General features: G+C 47.6%; 1 protein-coding gene across 1 annotated transcript; it reads right to left on the bottom strand.

The window, feature by feature from the left end:
- Positions 1-24,659, bottom strand: LOC149341604 (adipokinetic hormone/corazonin-related peptide receptor variant I-like). The gene is made up of 4 exons (XM_089542002.1): positions 23,465-24,659; positions 16,605-16,772; positions 1,569-1,773; positions 1-1,080 (listed from the first exon to the last, which is right to left on the bottom strand). The coding sequence occupies exons 1-4, from the start codon at positions 23,840-23,842 to the stop codon at positions 440-442; spliced, it is 1,392 nt and encodes a 463-aa protein (XP_089398128.1). The 5' UTR covers positions 23,843-24,659; the 3' UTR covers positions 1-439.
- Positions 24,660-24,838: the final 179 nt, after the last annotated feature.

Below are 24,838 nucleotides of genomic sequence, written 5' to 3'. Positions count from 1 at the left end.
TAGTTGCAATGTCGCAGTCACTAACGAATACACACCAACTAGCCCAACTGTCTACCATGGTCACCACTGTAGTACCGTCCAGTAGTGGTCATTGCCCTCTTCATTAGACCGCACTCGTCTCTTCACAAGCAGCTGCTGTTTCGGAGTAGGCGCATGTTCAAGAACAGTTGCCCAAAACTAGCACACCTCCAGTCGCCGAAGAAGTAGTCCGTCAGTATGATGGCACCAACCACGAATGCAAGTGGATCGAGATCATGTCCGCCATTTGTTGTTGTCTTTGTCGACCTCAGTGAAAATAACATCCTTTATTCCAGAATATCTGCCGTTTTCCAGTTCAAACGGAGTGGTAGATCTCCAGCAGTCTGAAAGCAGATACACTGGAACCAGCACTGTCACTGCCTGACGTCCACGATCTGTAGTGACGCTTCACGTCCACACATCACAGGCTGTGGTTCTTTCTGAGCGGAGACGCGCTGTCCGACGTGAAGTGGCTGCCACCATTGAGCTGCGCCGAGTGGGCCTCGAATGCACGCTCGGCATGCATGCACCCGACGTCTACCCTGAACACGCACATGTCCTTCACGTCGCCCACGCACAGAGGGCAGCAGTCCCTGCGCAGTGCTGAGCAGTCGGCCTTTGCGCCCACAGCGGCAGCCGTGGCCACCGTCTTCGGGATCCACGAGTGCAGCGTGCGCTTCGAGAAGCGCCTCAGCGAGGACGAGAAGCGGCGCTCCTCCCTGTCCGGGAGCCGGTCTTCCGGGAAGCAGCGCGACCGGCAGCAGCCCAGCCTCAGCCGGCCCGTGTAGCTGCCGTAGACGAGCGGGTTGACGCACGAGTTGGACACGGCGAACATGAAGAGCGACGACTGGAGGTAGTCGTCGACGTGCTTGGCGCTCTCGGCATCGAACTGGTACCACAGCACCATCACAACGTACGGTGTCCAGCAGAAGAAGAAGGCGAGCACGATGACCACGGTCAGCCGAAGGGTGCGGTACTGGGCGCGGTGCATGCGCCTCATGTCCGAGCACCGGAGTCGCATGCGCGAGCAGGGGGCCGTGTCGACTTGACTTGGATCTTGGGCTGCGCACACGAGTGGCGGTCAAACACACAGCGTCCTGACGCGCACTGCGCGAATGACAGCATCTGGGCTCCATGAAGGTAGATATTTTGTCTCCAGGTAGATGCTTTAAGCTCATCATCGGTCTCACTGTCACGTGCAGTTCTTGCACTTCCTACATAGTTCGTTTTAACCCTTTACCGAAAAGCTATCAAAGTAAGATAAAATTCTCACTGAAGAACCGCACGAAAGGAAAAAATTCCGATATTTTGTGCACGGCATGTTTTTTTTTTTTGTACCGTACGTATTTTGTTTAAAGCTACATGAAATTATAACGCGCGATATTCGGACACATATAGTTTTTTTAATATATATTTTTGTTAAGCTAAAAAAAATTAGTAGACAATTATTAGCGAAATAAAAGCGTCCGGCGATAGCGTACAGCTTTAAAAAACGTGTACTATTTCTCTTGACCGAGAGTATCAAAAGCAATAAAAGTGAAAGGCTATACCGTGCGAATCCTTCGCTTGGCGATGTATCTCGCACAGGATCCGCCCATACGAGAGGATGATGGCGCCCAGCGGGATGCCGTACAGCACCAGCAGGCAGAAGAGGTTGTAGAGCGTCTCGTGCAGCGGCGACGGGAAGGACAAAAAAGTCACACACTGCCAGAAGCCCGGCACCTCCGGGTGCTCCATCACGCGGAAGATGAGCGCCTGCACAGGGGGGGGGGGGGTATTTTTTTGTTAGGTTGAAAAATATAGCTTGTGAGTTTTGGAGCAAGTAGTGTGGGTAGGTATACTGGAAGCATCACACTGTGTTCGCAGCATTCCGACACCAACGTACTTTCGAGTGGGGGGCAGAAATCAAATGCATTTTTAATCTCTAGCGATAACTCGAAGTCTGTGTCATACCCAGTTCGCAATTTGCTCTCAACGTGTCCTACACTCATGGGGCTCTAGAGTGTGAAACAATTACATTGTCACCTAGGGGCGACGGCAGTGAGTCCAGTACGAAGACGGGAGATTTGCGCCACACGTTTGTCAAAATGCGCGCCTGAGCTGTGCAGCCATTTGCGGCAAACATCCCTTAGGTTTTAGTATAACGGGAACACATTTCCGTAACGTACAGATTATTTACACGACGATGTTCGATAATAAGACTTTAGTACTTGCGCTTAGGGACGGCTGTCCTACAGGTGAGAGATGCAGATAAGGTTAATGTTCTGCGCATAAACCTAGAGCGCGGTCAACGACCCCCTGTCATTTAGTTTTGTCCACGGAAAAACGGAAAAAGATGCGCGATCTCTCATGAAGATGCACGTTTTTAGATGGAAATAAGCTCTCTTAATGTCACGAATCAAAGAAATAAATACCTTAAGCAATAGCCATCAGCTCACAAAGATTACCAAAAAATAGGAATTTGTGTACCGTCGGCGTATTTACGAAGTAAAGCCTTGTCTTACCCAGGAAAGTTGTATGCAGTGTGAAAGCAAACCTCAAAGACAGTAGCAAGCGACTTAAATGAGAAAGATAACCAGCTTAACCTCGTAAATTTTGATTTGGTTGGAAAGCCTGCCCCTTAGCAGCAACAGTCACCTAAGGATGCGTAAAAAATGATGAAATTTTTCGAGCCATAAAGCCTGCCATAACGCCTAACATAACGTTCATAGCGGACCATAACGCTTGCCGTAGAAGAAGGCTGTATATTTATGCTGGTCTCCAGCATTATTTTAGCATGCACTAAAATCACAGTACACGGTCATTTTTCTTATTGCCTGCCCCGAAATGCGACATCTGTCGCCGGGAGTCGAACCCGCGGTGTCACGCCTAGCCGCTGATTGCAATATCCCCCGGAGCAGTGCGATAGGTTCTGTAACAAAGAAAAACGAACAATCGATTTCCATTGAATAAAACGGAACACCACAAACGCCAGTGCGGACTGACAGAGGCGTGCTTCGTAATTAGGAAAGGAGCTTATCGACGGCGCGACACAGTGGCTCAGCGTGAACCGTACGTGCTTATAGGCTTTCAGGGTGAGCGTTCTTGCTCACTCCTGCAGAACAATCGGTCCCCGGTCAGAAGCAAAGAGAAAGGGAAGCATCCAGACGACTGCGGACGCCTGCTATTTGTGGCTAATCCTTTCGTTGCTCCCCACGCTGTGCCGTATTCGACTCCAAGAATAGCGTGCACCACAGCACTTTGCAGCGTCGACATTTCTCGCCGCAGGAACAACCGCGAAACGGTTCTGCATTCCAGTCTCGCAGTAACTTTCCCACGAGAAAGCCACTGTTCATTGAGAAATAAGCTGATTTAGATCAACAAATTTATGATGTTTGCAAGATATAGTGGACATGTATAAAATTCCGACGAAAGAAAAGAAAGTTGTGTTCAGTGCGACTGCTTTTTGTGATAAAAATGTGCAGCGCAGCCACAAAATTTAAATGGTTACGCGAACTTCAGCACGTCAGTGCAAAAAAAAAATGTAAATTGGTGTTTGAGGAAAGGAAATGAGTGAGTAACTGTTTCACATATCTCGGTGGACACCCGAACCGCGCCGTAAGTGAAGAGATAAAGGAGGAAGTGAAAGAAGAAACCGATGCCGTAGTGGAAGTCTGCGGAGTAATTTCGCCTGCATCGAAGCGCGGCCGCCGCGGTCGGGTTCGAACCCAAGTTCTTCTTCTCAGTGGACGAGCGCCTTAGCCGCTGAGCCACCGCCGCGGGTCCGTAAGTGCAGACTCGGCATTAATCCGGGTAAATTTATTAAAGAATTCTTTCAGGTAAACCAATGTTGGTTTTAAAAAAAAGCCACTTCAACTTGTGCACTTTTATTAAAAGGGAATTCAGAAGAGGCAGATCAGTTTAGACGTCGAAACTGGACTGAAACGAAGCTCACTAAGATAGATAGTCGGGCCGACTGTGGTAGCGCGTGTCCTGTATAGTATTTTTCTGAGCACCCCGTTTTTTGCGCTGCCGTACCAGGTTTAAATGAAGCTCATCAACACAACGCTCGCTGCCTATTACAAATTTGTGAATGGGTGATTCCCTATTGCAAACAGAGGTAAGCCGCTTAACAGGCCACTGCATGCCTGCCAAGCCCATCGCGCACGCGGCGTCGAAGCCACGTTTTATATTCGAAGGCTAGCCTCGGCAAGCGCTCAGGGGCGGTCAACATGGCTGCAGCATAACTACGAATCGAGGCCCTACAGGCAGTGGTGTACGGAACTCCGACAGCCGAGCCAGACCCGCCTAGTAATGTTTCGCCAGCGGCCCATCGTCACGAACCAGCTGCTGTGCAATCGATGACGCTTCCTGTGAGCCTGTGACAGCTTTCCTTATTGCGGCATCCTCACCGTCAATCACTTTTGTTCCTCTCTCTCTCTCTCTCTCTCACGCAGGGCCTTTGGATACCCTATAGACATGCCCACTTATGTTTCCTTGTTCACAATTCTCTGGACAGAGCACATCCGTTCAACAACGCCCTTCAGTTAAAAGCAAACCGCATGAGTCTGGTTGAAGAACTCTCGTTTCGCCCTGTAAACCGACCCAGAGAAACTCAACGTTGGGTGTTGCTACCATTGCCTTCCTTCATTTTCATGATTTTAACAAGCAGTACCACTAGGTATAAGCTTACTACAGGCCCAAAAGCAAACTCAAATAAAAAGTAAACATTCTCATTCGATCAAGGCGCACCGTTATCTCTCTTCTCAGCTACTGTTTCAGGATTTCTGCTCCCGGTTTCCAGTCACGGCGTGCTCTCTCTTTCTTCTGAAAACTCTAGAGTTGGTAATCCACTTGAAAACTCCAGAGTTAGAAATCTCGCAACTGACTTCAAACTACCTAGCCCTTGGACCTTTAGTCACAGTCATGAAGGAAAATTTACAGAGATCAAATAAGAGATGTCAATTGGGTGGAGGTGCCGTGGCATAATTTATCTGAGTCAGACCGCTGGAGTCGGCGTTGCTGTTGCTAAGGTCTAGGCTTCCTTCTCGTCTTGGTACTTTTGCTAAGCCGCCTTTTCTTCGATATCTCTCGGCTGCTCCGACTTGCCTCTCCTAAAGCAGGCCATTCTGCTTTGGGCCATGACGTCACTGCTGTACGAAACCGCAATGCTAAGCCTCAATTTAAAAGCGGTTGTAGAGACGCTTTCGAAACAATGCACCCCATCTAAGAATATCTTATTCTTCTTTTAAAGAGAGAGCTAAAATATTGTTTTCTTCATCTCTCTCGTGCATGATCGGTGGTGTGCTATTCTTTCTCCACTCCTCGACGCTGTGTTGAGCCCCGAGATTTCGTTGTTGAAAACCGGGATTTGCAGTTTTCTCTCGCATCCAGAAAAAGTGTTTTCTCTGGATCGGTATTACACGCAGTTTTTCTTCGGTGCCGCCTATGGTGAAAGGCTTAGGCACCTGGTAATGATTTCACCTTTACAGTGAAAGCGCTCAAAAAGACAAGGACGACAGAAAAGGAAAGACATACAAAGCGCTTTTTATGTCTTTCCTTTTCTGTCGTCCTTGTCCTTTTGAGCGCTTTCACTATCAAGATGGAAAACCAACTCGCCCATGCACTCAATTCCATTATTCAATGATTTCACAACGGAGTAGAAAAAAAATATCTCCGCAAAGCTTTAACAGCACACCTTGTGTTGGACCTCTATAATATAAACGTGGCTCTCCGAATTCCATTTAAGCACAACCAAAGAATGTGCAGCATGTTTGGATGCGTCCACTAGCACTAAAAGCTTCAGAACTTTGCAATTGTTATGACTAGCTCCACTGTTCCGACTTTCTTTTTTAAATCAGGACTGGCGCTTTGGGCCATGACATCACCGCGCTACGGGATGTCATGCTAAGCCTTCAAAGTAGAAGTGGCTGCAGTGACGCTTTCGAAACCAATGCACCCCTATCTAAGAATACCTTCTCCTTCTAAAAAAAATTACCGACGATTACGTTACTTCCTAATGCGAAATTTGAGCGCAGCAAATAAGCTGTTTCACCTTTTCGATAGTGAGTCAACCCCAGCTGCGGAGTTGGTTTCAGGGACAACGCCGCCGATGCCGACACAAACAATATGATACCCTCGCTTCCGCAGCGCTAAGAACCAGGTCTAGCCGTGGGAAGGTGGTCACGTATTCGTCGACGTGCCGGGGCCTACGTGAAATAACCGGCGCGTCGGCAACTGAAGAGCACCCTATCCGCCACACAAGAACAGGGGGGACCCTTTCCTCCTCTTTCTGCATGGCGGCGACGGTGTTCTATGCAGTCACGTTATCTTGACTCTCTAGCGGCGTCAGCGGCATCCAGCGGTATCAGTCGGTCGCTGCTAGCGCTGGGGGGATGAAAGGGGGGCGGAGCTGGTTACGAGGCCGACGACGACGCGAAACCCAGGAACGGACGCCAAAGAGCTGCGCTCTAAAATAGACGCGTTTCATTGGTCAATTCGGTGCAGTCTGGTGCATTTCCACGGTCGCTTCGGAGTAGCTCGCTTGACGGCAGAAAAACTTGAACGACGCTTAAACTATCCTTATGAGTGCAATGCGATACCATCAGATATCCATCCAGCGCAATCGCTCCTTCTCTTTCATAAATTCATAGATCGCGGGAGTCCTCGCACTAACACTGGCGCAGTGGTGCAGCGGTACCCCAGTAGGTGAGGCTTGCGAAACCTAGGTTGCTCTTCCGGAGCTCCTTCAAGACTAATATTTAAGGCCAAAGCCTTTAATGGCTCATACCACTGATCTCCACTAGGGGAGCTGTATGCCGCATCGGGCGTCCGAAAGTGAAGCCACCGGAAGTAAGCGGCCTTGTCCCGGAAGTCAGCCTTTGGCAGTGCATGAAATGGGACCTCAGCACGGTTTTTCAGTTCCAGTTTTGCTTTCCCACTTATCCATCGTCTTCTCGCCGTTCTCGTCTTTTTACATGACAATGCATACCTGTTGCGCCGTCAACTGAGTGAAGAGACCAGCGAAGTCTTCGGGAAAGACGTTTCAAAAATAAGGGTCCATTGCATAGCAATGGGACGACACTAGCAGACGGCAGGACGTCGCTACACGCAGCAAGTATGGAGCCTCGTCTACTCGGCTCGGTATCGTTTCGTTTGCCTAGCTCCGCCAACTCTGCTCTTTACTGTGATGCTTGTTCCCACGCTCAAGCCCAAGTTATGCTATCAATGGGGGATAAATATAAGAAAGAATAGGTTGAAACATTCACCAGGCAGCTTACTTTGCAGCGACCATTGTACGAATTATGTTTAGACCGAACCGGAGCGAGGGCTAGGCTACTATCTTGTGAGGTGTCGACGGTGTTCGGTTGGTTCACATTAGCGCCTCCAAAAGGTATGGTACTGCTTTTTCGATGGAGCGTGTCATGTACAGCCGGCCAAATCTTTAGCTGGCATGAGCGACGGCCGCTTTTTCTGTGCTCCTGCGCTTTGGGATGAAGCAAACTTGCGGAAACCTCTATATCAAGCACGGGCTTAGTGAGCCTGTCCTCAAGTTTGATATTTTCACAACCTTGCTCCGTCATAAGCTACAGAAGCATGGAAAACGCGGCCGTCACGCACGCCAGCTAAAGATTTGGCCGGCTGTACTGTTTCGTATTGGAGCAAGTTAAGCCTGAATGGGCTTTAATTCGTGGTGCTTAATGCAGTTGACTTCTAACAGCGCTTCTCACGCGCACTGCAGCATTCGTGTTTCCTGTCAGTCGTTCCTCTCACGCTGTGCCTTTTCTTTGCTGCACGAAAATTCGGTTTTAAGATGACCTAGCCTCATCGTCATTCTACTACTTCTCCTTTACGCTCAGGAAGACAAGAACAAGGCAAGAACATAGTGTTTAATGCACGTACGCTTTTGCCTAGGCAGGGTGAGACATGCATGCCTGTTTTCTTCGCTTTCGCAGAAATTACAGGGTTCTGCACACAATGCTCACATTTCTCGCGTTCAGTTTGCTTGTTCCTTTCATATAATTCAGACATTACACGAGAACAACGCAAAAAACTGAGAACGAAAGGGCGAAAGTCGCGACTTTTTGCATTGAAATACACAGCAGACACCCGACTTCCGGGACAAGCCGTCCAACTTCCGGTGGCTTCACTCGCACTCGTCTCGGAAAGCGGGAATGCGGCATCCAGCCACCTAGTGGAGATCAGTGGCTCATACTGTCGTCTGTTAACAAAGCGTATCACACGCGTTTAACTCGGAAACGAAAAAAGATAGAAGGAAACCAGTGGTTGCTTCAGATAGAGGAGGAAAAAATGAACCTAGAAGCCAAGTTTGATTACTGTACTTAAATTAGTCAATTAATTATAGGCAAAAATGTCAAAATTGCGTCGAAATAGAGCGGACGTCGATATAGCCACAGGAACGGTGTGACGTCACATCCACCGGAAGTCGTCACGGCATAGTGAAAATTGTCACAGAATGGTCGGAAAAGCGTAGAATTTGTCAAATTAGTTGAAAAATTGTGTAATTAGGTGTAATTAACACTGAAGATCTCCGAAAGATGTATAATTTGGGTATCGATATAGCCACGGAAACGGTGTGACGTCACATCAACCGGAAGTCGCCGCGGCATAGTGTCCTCGGCTTTCGCCTCTCAACACTTTAGTTGCCAATGTGTCCTCGCAATTTTTTTGCAGATGGTTCTTTAGGAGGGGCGGCTGTCTGTCTCTCGCCAAGTAACTTGATGCTCAGTGACATGGTGGGCCGCCTGCTCTTACGTGACACGGACGAACGAACGCCTACTTTTCTCGCGAACGGGATATCTATAATTTAAACTAATTGTTAATGCGCCGAACACCGTCTGATTTCTGCGGAACTCTAAGGGCGCCGTCCTTTTACTTATTAAATAGCAATGCGAAATTTGCCAGTTTTGGGGGCTGTTTGAGACGTCGCCGAATAATATTGCGCATTCGTTTACATCACTGGTATGGCGTCGTCAGATCGAGTAGCCATGCCCCCTCGCCTTGATCTATTTGGATAGCGGATGAAGTGGCTCACAGAGCCGCAGCAGCAACGGTGACGAGATGTACAGCCTTTGTCAAAAGTTTAGAGCCAAGGGGGTTTGCTTCTAAGCACTACTGTAGCGCTCCTGTAGGACTAATGGAAATCCTACGCATCGGAGGGAGCAGGACGAAAAATCTTCTTACCTTCAGGAGATTTGGGACGCTGAGCGTGCATTATAAGCAAAGCAGTATGGCCCAGAAGCAAACCCCCTGGGCTCTAAACTTCTGACAAAGGCTGTACTACGCGTTTTCAGCGAGGTTCTCATCAAAAGAACGTTTCCTTAACAGCTTTAAAGATAGGCTAAAATTGCCGGCTACACTGATGTCTTCACGCGTGACTATTCGGATGAAAAAGTATGCGTACTCGCGATTCTCGAAATACGGTTGTACGGGATGCGGGCGCGCGGAAGAACGAATCAATTTTTCGCCGCTTCTCTACCCACTCAGTCAGTGTTCGTTCCAGCGATAGGACATCGATTTCCCTTGAGGCTTTCAGGCGTTTCAGTCAACTGGTCTGCCTGAGTAAGCAGAGATTATTGCCCATTCAACCGAGGTTTTTTCTTGCGAGCGTGCGTGCGTGCGTGTGTGTGTGTGTGTGTGTGTGTGTGTGTGTGTGTGTGTGTGTGTGTGTGTGTGTGTGTGTGTGTGTGTGTGTGTGTGTGTGTGTGTGTGTGTGTGTGTGTGTGTGTGTGTGTGTGTGTGTGTGTGTGCGTGTGCGCGTGCGTGCGTGCGTGCGTGCGTGCGTGCGCGCGCTCTGCACTGCACTGCACAGTATAATATAAATTTTCTCAAAAAAAGTGTAGTGAACATTCAAAGGGAATTATGGCTTGTTAAAAGGTAGGTATTTGCCACGTGACATCTGCAGACGATTGCGCTGCCGCCTTGTTCGTCTGCAGTTGTTTGCGTGTACTAGCAAAGCAATTAAGTCTCTTGCTTTCAGAGTAATCTAGCATCGGAAATCAGGCTGTAAGCTTCAATGTCGCCCTGCATATTATATTTGAGAGTCGCTTTGTATTCCTGGGCCTAGAACCCAGTAGCTACGACAGGGTGGCGCGTTGCTTGGAAGGCAGCGCCATCCTTCGAGCGCTCAGGTACGGCACCGGGAAATTTGTAGTAAGGTAGCGAGGAGAAGGAGGCGATTAAGTGTTACATAGGTATGATGCCTTTTTGGCATTGCTGCTGATAATTTTAAAATTAACTAAGAAAATGCTGCTGTAGGAGCATCATGCATTCGCTATCCTCTCCTCCCCCCCTAGGGGGGAGGGGGGGGGGGGTGGAAAGCGGCCATATTAAGGGCTGCATTACCAGGTAACGCCTTCCTTGCCAGCGTCTAAACGCAGTACTCGGTAACTTTATGCGTGGCCCAGAAGATTTCTGAGCTGGCGGCCGCCACTCCTCGCCTCCCATTGGCGCCGTCACTTCTAGCGCTATACAGAAATATGGCGCTTATTGTGTTGTCTTCTTCGATTAGCTACACAGTCTTTGGAACCACAAACATTGCAAAAACAATTAGCGATGTTCGAATTCAGCAACGAGTATGAGAATAAACAGTACAGGAGCTAAGCATTCGATTTCAATATCCCTGAATTGATTTGAAGTTGCTCTGGCCAGCTGTGAAACACCTATAACCAACTCTAAAAGCTTTTCGTGGATAAGTTTCTTGTCCATTTTGTCGTTTCCTAGGAAGTGCTCGTCAGTTCGCGCAAGAAAAGTACCACGAAACAAAGAGGATAGCACACAAGCGCTCATGTGTCATCGTCTTTCTTTGCGGTTGCCATTTTCTGTCCGTCACACGGTTGCGAGGAAATTATAGGCTCTGAAGGGCTGTTAAATAGTGTGCACCAAATTTGTTTTCCGCTCACGAGTGCACCACGGAGCGTTCCTTGGTCTATACGCCTGGGTGCGGGGCATAAAATTTGCTATTTGGACGCTTTATACTACAGTAGCGCGGCTTTTTGGGCTTGTTGGTGCATAGTTCCAACACACTGTAGCGCAGCAAAAGACGAGGACACAAGAGACGAGAGACGAACACCACGAGCGCTATGGTGGAGCGCTCTCGTCTCTCGTCTCTTGTGTCCTCGTCTTTTGCTGCGCTACAGTGTACTGGAGCTTTATACTAGTTAAATTTTTTTCTGGCTATTCTTCCTTTACATTTTAAATGTCACCGCGATTTTGAGAGAAACAAAAACCAATCAAAACATTGTCTTCAAGCATGTCAAACTTTCTGGAACAAAAATTTTGAAAATTGCAAAATTGTGTGAAACCCTGTTATGGAAGTACCGAAGAAAATGGTCCATTATTTTAAAAATTGTTCTTTTAAAGTGTTTTCATCGATCGCACCGAACAGTTGAGACTGCTCTAGAAAAGAACGCTTTTGAAGATAGCGAAAATATTAACAAAAAAAATCAAGACTGTCGGCGGGGAATCTGCGAGTGTATTGGTGGTAATATTGAAATCTGACATTGTATTAAAAAAACTGCTTTCGCAACAAACGGCTTCCCGCTCAAAAATTCTTTTGTCGGGAATTGCTGGGTATGCTCGCCCCACAGCACTGAAATGATCTCTGGTATTTACTTTATCGGATGGAATCTTCAAAGTTCAGTGCGTTCTGGCGAGTATATCTGAACCCTGTTATCGTTCTCGTGGTGTTACTGCACAAATATAACTATTGTTGGACTTTCCGCTCTTTCACCATTCTGTAAAACTAAAGGAACCTGCTTTGCAAGTTCGTGCACGTAGTCGTCGCAACGTATTTCATTCAGTTGACGTGAGATTCTTGGGTGCGCGTGGGAGACACGGTAGTCGCATAAAAAGTGGGTGGACACCTCCAACACAAAGCACCGCAAGTCAGATTGTTCGCGCGTGGCGCCGACACGACACCAGCTCGTCCTTTAAACAAAGACCGGGTGCGGAAACCACGGAAATCTAATAAACACTCTAGCGACCGGAATACGAAAGCGCAAACCGGAGACGTAAAGGGAGAACTGGGTGCCTCGTTTATATTCGGCAACCACATCGTTAATGTGCTAGGCCTTGACTGCTTTCTTTTATTTTTTTTCCTCGTACTGTAAAGCACGTGCGGATTGTCCGGAAACCTGATACCCGACAGTGTTTTCACCAGCGTGTGTCATTATTACCATTATGATCATCATCAGCCCAGTGGAGTCTACTACCAGAAAGAGACTTCTCCCGAAGGCCTCCAATTGCTCCTGCTTTGCGTGAGCTACAGCCATGTCAGCTTTTTAAGTTGTCAAGCTCTTCTCTACAACTGACTCTCGGTCGGCCTCAGTTACGTTTTTAGACTCTTGGTATTCGCCCAATTGCACCGTAATAGACCACTTTTTGTCAATTATCCGTCATACATACACTGCACCAGCCTTTATATTATTTTAAAATTTAACTAAAACGTCCGCACGTCAGGCTTATTCTCTATCCTTGCTGCTGTTTTTTTTTTTTGTCCTAATGCACACCTATGGCTTTTCTTAGCGTACGAACCAAGTATTAAATCCTTCTGGAGTAACGAGCGTATAGGCTTAATCCACGCAAAACTTAATTTTCCATCTCCCTTACCGCGGCGGCCACGTTTCGATGGAGGCGAAACGCAAAAGGCGCCCGTGTGCTGTGCGATGTCAGTGCACGGTAAAGATCCCCAGGTGGTGCAAATTATTCCGGAGCCCTCCACTGCGGCACCTCTTTCTCTCTATCTACTTTCACTCCTACCTTCTTCCCTTCCCTTACGGCGCGGTTCCGCCGACATATGTGACCGCCGACATATGTGAGACAGATACTGCGCCATTTCCTTTCCTCGGAAACCAATTTACCAATTTGCCATCTCCCTTATTTTTTAATGGCCTCTCACTTTTCGCAACCCCGCTGCAAAGCCACTCAGCCACCGGACATAGCAAAAGATTTAATAAGGAAACCACGTGCCGACACTCCAGCCGGAAGTCTAAACACTGACTTCCCGACTCTAAAGAACGGCCCGCTGAGAAGTGAACCATAAGCCGACGGACGCCATCACTCTATTGAATAAGCTGAAATTGCTTTCTCGATAGATATGGGCACCCGCAGCGAGTTCCGGTTGCCTCACTCTAATTTTTACTCTCCGAGACGAAAGCGTCCAATTTTTTTTTTTTAATGCTATGTTTGTGATGTATGTCTTCCTCGTTTTTTCATCAGATCCTGTTCAACAGCTGCGCTCCGCAGCCGGTAAATACAAACAAAACTGTAAAACACTACGTATGGCATTTTACACTGCTAACATTGTTTGCTTTCAGGTGTAATGCACTGAATTAACGTATAGGGCTGAAACTTTCGGGTCAGTATATACTATATAACTGACTCAAAGTCTAAAAACTACCTGTCGCGGAAGTCTGCAGAATGCAAAATCACCCTTCTTTGTTGGTAAAAAAAAAAAAAATCTCCAACTTTTACGCACATTGAGAAAAGCAACAGGTCCCAGTCAACATGCACGCTGGAACCAGATTGTTTGCGAATGTTTAAATGCGCGATCGTATTCATTTCGAAAAGCTTATTTCCTTATAACCAGCAAGCCGCGGTCTGACGCAGCATCGCTGGAAGCCGTGAGTCGATGACGGAATTTCAGGATTACTACCGCCACCCTTTCTAAAAAAAGAAACATTTAAGTGCAGCTCAGTCATATTTCACATTTCGCAGGACATATATCTTCTTTCCACACTGCCCTGCTCGCAGTATTTCTAGAGGTGTATCTTCTTTTGTCGTTATATTTCGTTCACGCCCGCATCTCTCACAATTGACCAAAAGTTTTACGATTAGAGCCGGACGTCGGCGCCTGTTTCCTGTCGCATCCTCTTTCGCATCGCGGTTCGCGTACCTCATCTTCTTTCAGGCAGGAAGCAATTGCCTCCAAATAGGCGGAGTAGTTTTACTACAGCTATAAATTTTGAACTGCGCCATAGACGACAAGAGACGAATGAGGCTGTATCGCAAACACGTTCCAGGTACACGCCGTTGCCATGGAGTTTTCATGGACTTGTCCTGCCGCACAGTCCGGCTTCTGGGGGATATGATTGCCGACTCAGTAAGATTTTATTTCAAGAAGAGAGAAAAAAAAAACAGAGAATTCACTGGACCTTTCGCAGAGTATACAATACAGTCTTTGGTCACAGGAATATACCAGCCACATACTGCCGCGTCGTGCTTGCGCAAGCACTGTAAGATACAGAGCCACGTTCATTCGGGAGAAATATTCCACTGAATACCTCAAAGCCTACCCATAAAATCTGAGCCGTAAACAGATTACTTCCGGACCCGAAAGGACGGCTTTTCCCACTTCTGCTCAAGCATTTCACACTTGTGCGAGCGCTGATTTCGACAGCGCCAGTCTACTTCTGAGTAGTCTCCTTCAACGAACGAGTGGAAAAAAAAATCCTATTTTGTACGTTTTCTTATTTAAACTGGTTTTCGATATACCATGCGCGCATGTGTACAGCCCACCACTTTTTTAGTAATATTACAGCAGCATCCACCTGACGGTCGCTCAGCGTTTCAAGCAGAAGCGGAGTGGGAAAAAGAGCTAAAATACGTGCATGCGCGCAGACTGCTTCCCAGTTGCAGCCAACGTTGAATGTGGCGTCATCTGTTCGGCTCATCTGCTAACCTGACACAACGCCCGCTGCTAGTCTGCTCGAAAAAATTGGAAAACTATACCTAACTTTTACTCTCATGCTGTGCGTAATTTTTCTATTAAAGGAATCGACAACTGATCGAAATGCCATGGTTGTTCGTATCAGTGTTTTTGAAGCGCTTATGTGTGAAATAGTGTCCGGGCATGTAAATAATGCAACAGTCCTCTGAGTTTATGCGTCAAAAACGGGAAGTGCATGTCTCTTGCACCACAATTGTTATCGGGGCTTCAGTTTTGCCGACAATCGGTGTCGGTGTCAATCTCTACAGCGCTACTGATCGTTCTCGCACTCATTTATCGTTTCCGATATCAAAATGCATAAAGAAAACGATCTTTACTAACCGAAAATCTCTTACAAAAATCTTCGCTGTTTTTAAAGCAGCTGTCAGCCTCTGGCACTTTTAACACCAAGTTTTCCGTCGAGTCACAAAAATATAAGTCCTTAAAAAACACATACACAATACTGCGCCTGCTGTGTGCCCTTCACGCAGTTGCCTATGTGATAGTAAATGTTATATAAGGTTTCTTCCACTAGCTTAACAAATCGTAGTCGTGCCTGCGATGGCAACCTCTATATACCTTTAACGCTGACGAAAATTCTAAAACTGAATTCATCCAATTGAGTCTCGCTTAAGGAATTCGCGCCATACTGCTACATCCTCAAAAGGCTTCAGCTGACCTTTGACCGAAGCTGCGAAACATTTTAGTCTGATGAAATCCTGAGGGCAACTCCTTCCAACCTGTGTTCTTAGTAAAAGTCTATTCGGTGGCTCTTGATAGCCTACGCTGATGTTTGTTCGGCAGTAAAGACGCATTCATTGCTGGGCAAATCAGATTTTGAAATTTTCCTGCTCCCAAAATTAAACTTGCGAAGCCATGACTGAAAACGACTTCTCAATCACCGTTAGGAAGTGAATGGCGATGTAGCTTAGCCTCAGAGATCCCCGTAAAAAGAAAACCGCACCCTAGTCGCGCTTGCGAAAACGGCCGGTAGTGGCAGCATCTGTATTTCATTTTTCCACCTTTTCTACACACCATGAAAGCTGCCTTTGTATTTAAAGTAGCATCTTTGTCATTTTAACGGGGTAATGCATTGATACAGGCCAACTTAAATTTTCCCTCAGTGCAGTTTAATAATGGTTGCATAGAGGCCAGCTCCTCCTCCATCTACGTACAGATGGCTGTCGTCAGTACCCAGTGCATGGACGCAGGCCAACCATGAATGTTTCTTGCGCGCAAACAGCCTAAACATAATAAAAAATTGGTTTTTGAGAAAAGGAAATGGCGCAGTATCTGTCTCACATATCTCGGCGGACACCTGAAGCGCGCCGTAAAAAGGCGCTGTTGAGTGTGCCATATCGGATGGAATGTGCCACTTATTGTTTCTGTGCTCTAGCAGTGCACTTTTGATCAATGCAAAAAAAAAGCCTTTCTCCACTGGTGAGAAAATTTAGCAGCACTAAATTGGTCATAGATATATGTCTGACCAGGGGGGGGGGGGGGGGGGGGGGGCGGCTAAGTATCATAGGAAATTGTGCTGTTTTTCCTTGGGGATTGATCTCGGTGAACAAGGGAAGGGAGGAAGGTAGGAGGAGTGAAAGAAGAAAGAGAGAAAGAGGTGCCGTATTGGAGGCCCCCGGAATAATTTCGACCACCTGGGGATCTTTAACGCGCACTGACATCGCGCAGCACAAGGGCGCCTCTTGTGTTTCGCCTCCATCGAAACGCGGCCGCCGCGGTCGGGTTCGAGCCCGGGTACTCCGGCTCGGTAGACGAGCGCATTACCACTGAGCCACCGCGGCCACTCCACGATTTCAGTGAGTCGGCGTGTACGGCGACTATCCCACATAGCGGGAATGCTTAAAGGAGTATCACTCACCTGCGGCAGGCTGCACGCAAGGCTGATGTACCAGGCTGAGGCCAGCATGAATTTCCCTCTCCGGCGGGCGTCGTGCACCCGCAGGGGATGAAGAACGGCGAAGTACCGGTCCGCGCTGATGCACACCAGCACCATGGACGACAGGTACGGGCCGAACGCTCGGAGGACCTGCACACGTGTGCACAACGACACCTTAGCGTGATGCTGCTGATATGCTGATCCATTCCTTGGCTGTAAAGTGCTGAGCAGAGGACGCAAACTATGTTAAGGTACAGCAGCGCCACGAACTTCTCTAAGTAATAGGCACTATGGCGGCATACAGCGGCCGAAAATTGAACTGCCCGCATTAACCTCACCTGTGCTTTGCACAATCCTGATTTTTAACACGACGCGGCTAATGCTTTTAAGCACAAGCAGCGATGCGTTAAAGGGACACTGAGGAGAAATTAAAGTTGGCCTGTACAGATAGGGCACAGCGTTCTAATCGCGAAGAGACTACTGCCACCGGAAACAGAGCTTTTATTAAGCTAAAAAAGATCAAAAAACGAAAAACAGATGTCGCCACCACCGCCCGATTTCGCAAGTAAAATACATGCGTCGACACCAATCACAGAGGCTACGTTACACCGCTGTTCACTTTGCACTGGTAGAAACAAGTCATTTGACTTTGAATCGAGTGGCGGGAAACTTTTTAAATCCAATTTACTCGTCGTTGCATGCGTCTTTTTTCTACCGGTCAAACGTGAGCACATAAAGAGCAAAAGAATTAGTTTTCGCTCAGAACAAGAACTGCTTGGAGATGTCCTCGGGACCCCTTTAAGGAGCGCCAAACGGGCTTATTTGTTACATCGCTCTCTCGAGAAAATAACGAGCAAGTGACGCGTTCCACATCGGCAGCTTCTGCGTCAAGCGTCCTGCGTTATTTGACGTTATATAAACCTCTCAGGTATATCTCATAAAACTCTATCTCGTTCCGCCTCTCTTGTTATCTCGTAGCCTGTTCGCTTTGGCGTTGTAAAGTAATACAGCTACACCACTTCGATGCTGCATCGTGACGAGTCCCGTCGGCAATGATCCCTCGAAAGCTAGTGTGGTTCAGAGTTCGACTGCGAGTGCAGACTTAGAAGCCAAAGTAGCATTCGAAGATTAACTATTCGTTCATCCATTAATGAATTCCAGGTCGCCAGAAACTACAAAAAAGGAAGCACAGCAACAGGCTTACAATATTACATAGGCAATATATTTCGCAGTATTGTCATGAAAATGTTTTTTTTTTATTCAAGAAATTTAGAGAACACAGTACCTTGGTGCAGAGGGCAAAAGGCGAAAAGGCGACTGTTCATCTCCAGTTTGATACTATAATGTCTACTGTCTTTAACGCTGCCATACAACTCCAGCAATATATAATCAACTCAAAATTCAAAAGGGCAATTCAGTCCTTTTTTTTTATCCGTGCTTGCTGCACCACCAGTCCCCGTTCCGCAAATATTTTTACATCTGCCTTCAGCCTGCGTCGCACATTGCTCCCTAATACTCTAATTACTCAGCCGTGCTCATCTCTTTAAAGCCACTCGTTCAAGCACCCCCCAGCATGACTGCTTCTGCTTGCTTATTGTTCCTACGGCGGGCAGCAACTCACTTGAATCGCCTTCCCATGAAGTCACAAAAGTCCTATCTGCCCTATAACGTTTCCAAAGAGATTAAACAATTTATTATGCACGATTAACATATTATAAATCTTCATAACAACTGTAATCCTTCCCCTTATGTAATACTCAAAGGGTGGGTGTCTTGGATGTAATCTAATAAAGCAAAAGTAAACGGCTCAGAGTGCGTCATTACCCATGAACTCTGTGCTTAAACGGCGGGAATGCCACGACAAAGAAGAAATGGTCGTTTATGGTATATGAGCGCATGAAGAAGTTCAGCGTTCGCCAGCCGGAATAAAAGCGCTGTTCGTCTTAATTCACTGTCACAAAAGAAAAGGGTAACGAAGAGAAAAGTCAAGGTTACGCCAAAGAAAGAGAGTCCGTGTCGAAACCATATCAGAGGAATGGCAAAGCAGTTTGAAAAGTATAAAGAATAAGAACTGGAAAACGCAACCTCCACTCGGAAAACGCAAAAGTCTATTGAAGGGCTAATGCCCATAATCCGAGCAATTTACCGTAAGGAAGTACTTTACTGCCTTCGTCCACTCCTGCTGTGACGCTAATATGAGGCAACGGCCTTGGCATCTGCTTTCAGGAGACAGTCGGAGGACCTCGGCTTTCGGGCCTTCGCGTAAAAATATGATTTTAGCCCTGAGGTGCGTGCTGTAAAATTACCACATCCCATCATGCGACAGTGCAGTCTGCAGTGCTTTTGCGGCAGCTCAGTAGAGAGTGTTCTGAACCTTGCAGCATCCATCTATTCTACGTCTCTACTAAATTTTACTGTATTTTTAAGATAATTCACCTTCATACTGCTGTCAAAATAAGGGTATGCATGAAATGCGTGCGCTCAGTGGTGTTCTCTGAAGTGTATGCTAGGCTCATAACCAGGCAGACCTCTCCTTTATTAATTAAGGTCTCTCTCTTTCTCTCAGTGGTGTTGCCACCTTAACATACCTTGCAGTAAACTGTGTATTTCAAAAAAAAATATTTTAGAGATATTTGCATCCTTTTCTGCTATGTCTTTGAATATAAGATAGTAGGTGCACGTAAAATAATAATTACAGTTTTTTTCTTATACTCCCGCAAAAGAATTCAAGAATCTGAAATCACAGCGTATCCCGGCCCATTTTCAGTCAACAAGAACGGGCATTCGATGCGTCCATTAAAATTGCCACATGAGCTCTCCAGCACCAAGTGAGCTGCGTTAGAACATGGATGAGTGCAGAGCTGAGTAGCGCAACCGTTGTCTATGGCCTGGCAGATGTCCGAAGTGAACGAAGTATATGGCATAAAATTCTTTTTATAAGGCATAAGTGCAATGTAGACCTTTCGCACTAGATTATCTGCCAATTTTGCGTACTCACTTCGCAATAACATTTCTTTGTCCGTTCAGCAGACCTCACCTCCATAAAAACCAAGGTCGAAGTTAACTTCGAGAACAATAAAGACCATCCGTGTCTTTAAAAGAGTGCACGAAATGCAGCTCCCTACAGCGTATACACTATGCATAACCGCCGAAGTATGACCGTGCGGTATTGATGTTACAGGCATCTCTATCGAAAAACCCTAGAACAAATTTTCTGTTGTCACAACACAATTTTTTTAGTACTGTAGAACATGACCTTATAGTAGCAACAGAAACGTATGTAGTAACAAAAGAAACTTTCTGTAGTATTGCGCCCTCTTGTCGTAGCGGCAGAATTACCAATGCTACGTACAACACAAAAAATAGTACAATACTACAGCAAATTATGTTGTCACGACAGGACGACAGAACATTCTCTTATTTTGAGCATGGTTCTCTTATATTTTTTGGCTGGGATGAGACGAAGAATACGAATAGTTTAAGAAGACAGCCTCGATATAGGGCAAGAACAATCGATGAGAGCCCATTTCTGAAAGAGTTGCACCAAATGTTTTGCGTGTATATCGTTATTTTTTCTCTCACTATCTTGATATCAAAACCAAAGGCCGCGGACTTTTTGCGCTACCTCGAGTCGAACAGTGAGCTTGTGTGGGTCCTTCTCCACAGAAAAATGCAGTACTGCAGCAAAGCAAGTTTTCCAAAGGCCATCTACTCGCAGCCTCATATCCTTCCTCGCCACCTAGAGGCCTGCGTGAGGAACCACCGATTCAGTGCCGGCATAGCAACGCGCACTAGTTTTCCGCAGCTCGTGCTGTGTGAAATGGCCCCTCTGTTCTCGAACAGCCACGGTGCCGTAGCGTGAAGGGCACAAAAAAAAGCGAACTTCGAGAGTTTTGTTGGGTTCTATATTGGGAAGTCCGCACAGAGTCAATATATCGCTTCCGGAACAAAACAGTACGCCCTGGAGAGCATTATTGATAACCAATCGGAGCACTGGAAAAAAAAAGCTAACGCGATCATGGTCGTTTGTTCGAATCATTACACCCGGGATGCCTTCTTCCCTTCTTCCTCCCTGGTAATCAACAACTTGTCTTGTAATCCCTGATTTAATGCCGCGAGGTCGTGCTATGACCATGGCTTCGATCAGTAGGCGCGCCGTCGTTGACAACTTAGCTTGTCATGGGGCTCGCGGTATTACCTCTAGTTGTCTTTACGTTGCATTTATTGATGCTTTCGCTCAACGAGAAAGCCATGAGGCTAACATTTCAGCGCGCTCTAGCGGCTAACAGTGCCTCCCTCTGCATAGCCATGCGTCAAAGACGTCACAGCGGCGGTTCACGGAGAACATGGCCTACATGCCTGAGGACAAGTAGACTACGAGCTAATTAGAGGGGTAGACGTAAAAAGTTCGTTACTAGTTGTGATACTGTCAGGCTTTATCTTTTCCTTATTTTCTCAACTTCCTCCACCGTAATTCCTGCCACTGGTCAAATAAAAAAGTAATTTCAATTCGCCGTTGTTGGCTCGAGTCGTTGTGCAATGGGACTTTACTACGTTTTTATGGATTTCCAGCGCGTGGGAGCTACGCTGGTGACAGCTAACTAAATAGGTTTGGTTTATGGGGTTTAACGTCACAAAGCGACTCAGGCTATGAGAGACGCCGTAGTGGAGGGCTCCGGAAATTTCGACCACCTGGGGTTCTTTAACGTGCACTGACATCGCACAGTACACTGCTTTCTAGAATTTCTCCTCCAAAGAAATTCAACCGCCGCGGCCGGGATCGAACCCGCGTCTTTCGGGTCAGCAGCTGAGCACCATAACCACTGAGCCACCGCGGCTAACTAAATAAGAATCGTCACAAGCTCTTCTCAAGCAAGGATGTTTGTGACCGCTAGGCACTCAGTTTGTTGCCAGCCACAGCCACAAAGACGCTGGCGAGTAGCGAGGTGGTGGCGGTGAAAACATTTATTAAGAAGGCACAGGAGGTATGTTAGGAACAGCCCGCAAGGAACCGATCCTTACAAGCACTAAGTGAAGGTCCCTAGTATGGGACCCCAGTGGCGGTGGCCGCCGCCCGGGCGCGCCCGACTGAGGCTTGTTGGGCCTGTAAGTACGGTTCTGTCGAGTAAACTTAACTGCTAACTTTGGTTTCCGCATTGTTGCGCTGTTAAGGTGAAATAGGGCCCCATTTGATTCAGCACTGATGCAATTAAGTTTTCGTGTGTAGCACGCACCGAACATTGTCTTTGGAAGATAGTTGGAAGGCTGGAAGAGGAAGAAAGTTGGAAGATCTTTGGAAGGTTGTTCACTTTGAAAATTAAATTTGTTTCTCCCCGTGAAAACAGAAGAATCCTGGAAATACCGTGAAAACAGAACCATAGTAACAGAACCATGGAACAAGATATGTTGAAAAATATCGCTGCACAGAACGGCAGTATAAGAATCCATTCTTGAATTACATAATATGCTGAAAAAAAGCAAATCTTTTTTCAAAGCACATCACTTCAGTATCCAAAACGGCGTTTGTATAGCTCCTCCGGCTCTAAAGCTGACAAAAACCGCGAATATAATTACGCATTTACAAGTATTCTGCACTAGCGTTTCTTTGACTGAGCCGAAATAGTTAGAATTTTTTCCTACATTGTGAGAAGAATGAAAAACAAAATTGAACAAAAGTAAGCGGCATCTCTGGCGTGAAAAAAAAAGAGTTGTTCTCGTTTAAATTGAGCGCATAAACAGCATCACAACTACTCAGTGATGTGCAGGGCCGGCCCCACTTAGCGGGAACACGTTCGCAAGCGGCTTTGCGGCTCACGCAGCGCCGCCTGCGGGCGCCCCACATAGACGCCGTGTTCATGAGTGCGATACGGCACAGAAACAGCGGCAGTGTCTCGGAACGTTCTTGAGAGTGACTACCCCTGGGCATACAGCAAGCGAGCGTAGGCTTTTTCAACTGGGACATATTACCACGAACACCGTTTCCGCCGGAGAAAGTTTCAAGTTCAGCTATCGTCGCACAAAAAAAAAAGATGGAAGAGCGGCAAAAGGAGGAACCACGCCATATGCATACACCAGGAAGAATGCGGAACCCGTACAGCCGGTGGCGCAAGGTCGACAACCTGAAGAAGCGGTGCAACTCTACCAGTGCTGCTGTCCATTGCGACCAGTGTCAGACAAGCACGAGAGGGTGTCATGCTTTAACTTAGAGCGCTAAATATCGCCAGCCAATCATTGCTACGTTAGCCGTCGAGACCGCGAAGTTTCGCGCAGCAGGTGTGCGAATTAAATAGCGGGGCGCTATATGTTCAGCGATTCCCAAACGTCGATGCATGACCGCTTCTCGGCGCTTTCCACGACATTTCCCGTTGCTGAGTTTCCTTCTTTTTGCCGGTCACTGTTTCTGTTCAAACAAGTCGACCACAATGAAGCGGGAAAGGGTGCGTAGTCAGGTACAGCGACACACTTTCACGGAGCAGAGACATCCTTCAAGTTCAGATTATCAAGGAATTGTTCAACGCAGACCTCCCTCTCCTATCTATATTTCAATCGAGAAAAAAAAATTCACCAGCAAGACATGGTCCTGAGTGGCTGATAACCGTCTTGGCTAGTTTAGTTGGTACAGCGACTGCCCCACAGAATAGGTTTTTCCTGGTTCGGATTCTGGAGCCGGAAAGAATTTATCTTAACTGCAGAGAATCGTAAGAACTGCTTAGTGTTCCTTTATGGCCGTATGGCTGTGCTCGAGTGAGGAGCATTCACAGTTATATTGATTTAGACCTTGTTCATTAACAAGGCCGTCATCTAGATCGCCACTTCCGTGCTCGTGCAGTACGGGTACTCACCTGCATTATCTTGCACATGACGTTACCGGCGGCCCAACGCACCGTCAGCCGCCACGCTACTTCGAGGGGTATCATGACGAACGTAACAATGAGATCTGCCACAGCCAGGTGCATCATCATCAGCTTGATGCGAGACTTGCGTGCGCGCTTGCCCAACAGGCTGAGGAAGACGGGCACGTTGCCGGCAGCCGCGGCAGCGAACAACAGCACGTACACAACTACCTGCACCAGCGACTTGCGCGTGAACGTCAGTTCCTCCGGGAGAGAAGGAGGCGGTGCGCTGGGGCCAACCGCCGCTGTCGCTGAGGTGTCGTTGAGTGCCACCAAAACGGTCGACGCGAGCGGCTCGAGTCCGGCAGGCGGGTTGATCACCACCATCGTGGCTGGTATCGTTGAGCGCGTCGGAACTAGTCTGCATTCGAAGCAGTGAGTCTTGGATCCTGAAGTGCGCCCGGGAGACGCGACGTCCTGGCCGTTTAGACGGCGTCACTGCGCGATCACGGGCCCTTAGGTTCCGAAGAGGCAACTATAAGCCACCGTTGTTCGTGACCTGCACTCGCAAAACGTCCAGCGCCGTAATAGAGCCGAAGAGAGCCTATCACTGAGAGCTCTCAGAAGAGAAAACTAGCAATAGACCTCCCGTCCAGTCTCTTCTCTCCGAGATCATTGTTGCTTTCGGAAAATCGCGTAAATGAAAATTACATCCGGAAGGCGCTGCGCTCCAAAGGATGCGCTGAGATGAAGAGTCGCGTTTCAATTTTTTCTCGGTTCCTCTAAAAAGATTACAAGGGGGTCACTTTTCCTGGCGACACTTTCACGTACTTCCTGGGACTTGCTGGGCGCTAAGTGTCAGGCGCGTTTCACTTCACAAAGAGGCAACTTCAAGCCAAAAGTTTGTGGCAAGTCACGCGGTATTCCCAGAGCGTTGCCTTTGCGCGCACGTCGCACCCATGGTTCAAATCACTGGACGCGTTAATTCTTCGCTCTCCGAGCGTAAAATCACGGTTGAGCCAGACTCTTTTTTCGACCAGCAGATCGAGCCAACATCACCGACGAAATGCCACTTCTCACATGACACAGTTTTCGCAGAGCAGCCGGGTCCACCATCGCCCGCCGTGCGCCACAAAAGTTACACCGGAGAGCACCAACTTCTTGAGCAGCTCGGAGGGTAAAGTACGCACGCCCTGCGCCGAGATCTGCGCGACGAGTGAGCGCCTACGGGACCGGGCGCGCTCGGCGCAACGCACCTCGGTCGAGGAGGAGAGAATGAAGCGGATCCTAAAGGCAGGGGCGGTCGATTGCGCGCAGCGCCACCAATAGGAGCACGACGCGCTCCATTCTGAGTCTGCGGGCGCCTTTTTTGAACGCCGCTTT

The sequence above is a fragment of the Amblyomma mixtum genome, chromosome 5 (assembly GCF_055824585.1).
Source record: "Amblyomma mixtum isolate Tamu chromosome 5, ASM5582458v1, whole genome shotgun sequence".
Lineage (NCBI taxonomy): Eukaryota > Metazoa > Arthropoda > Arachnida > Ixodida > Ixodidae > Amblyomma > Amblyomma mixtum.
This window is presented reverse-complemented; position numbering and strand designations above follow the sequence as displayed.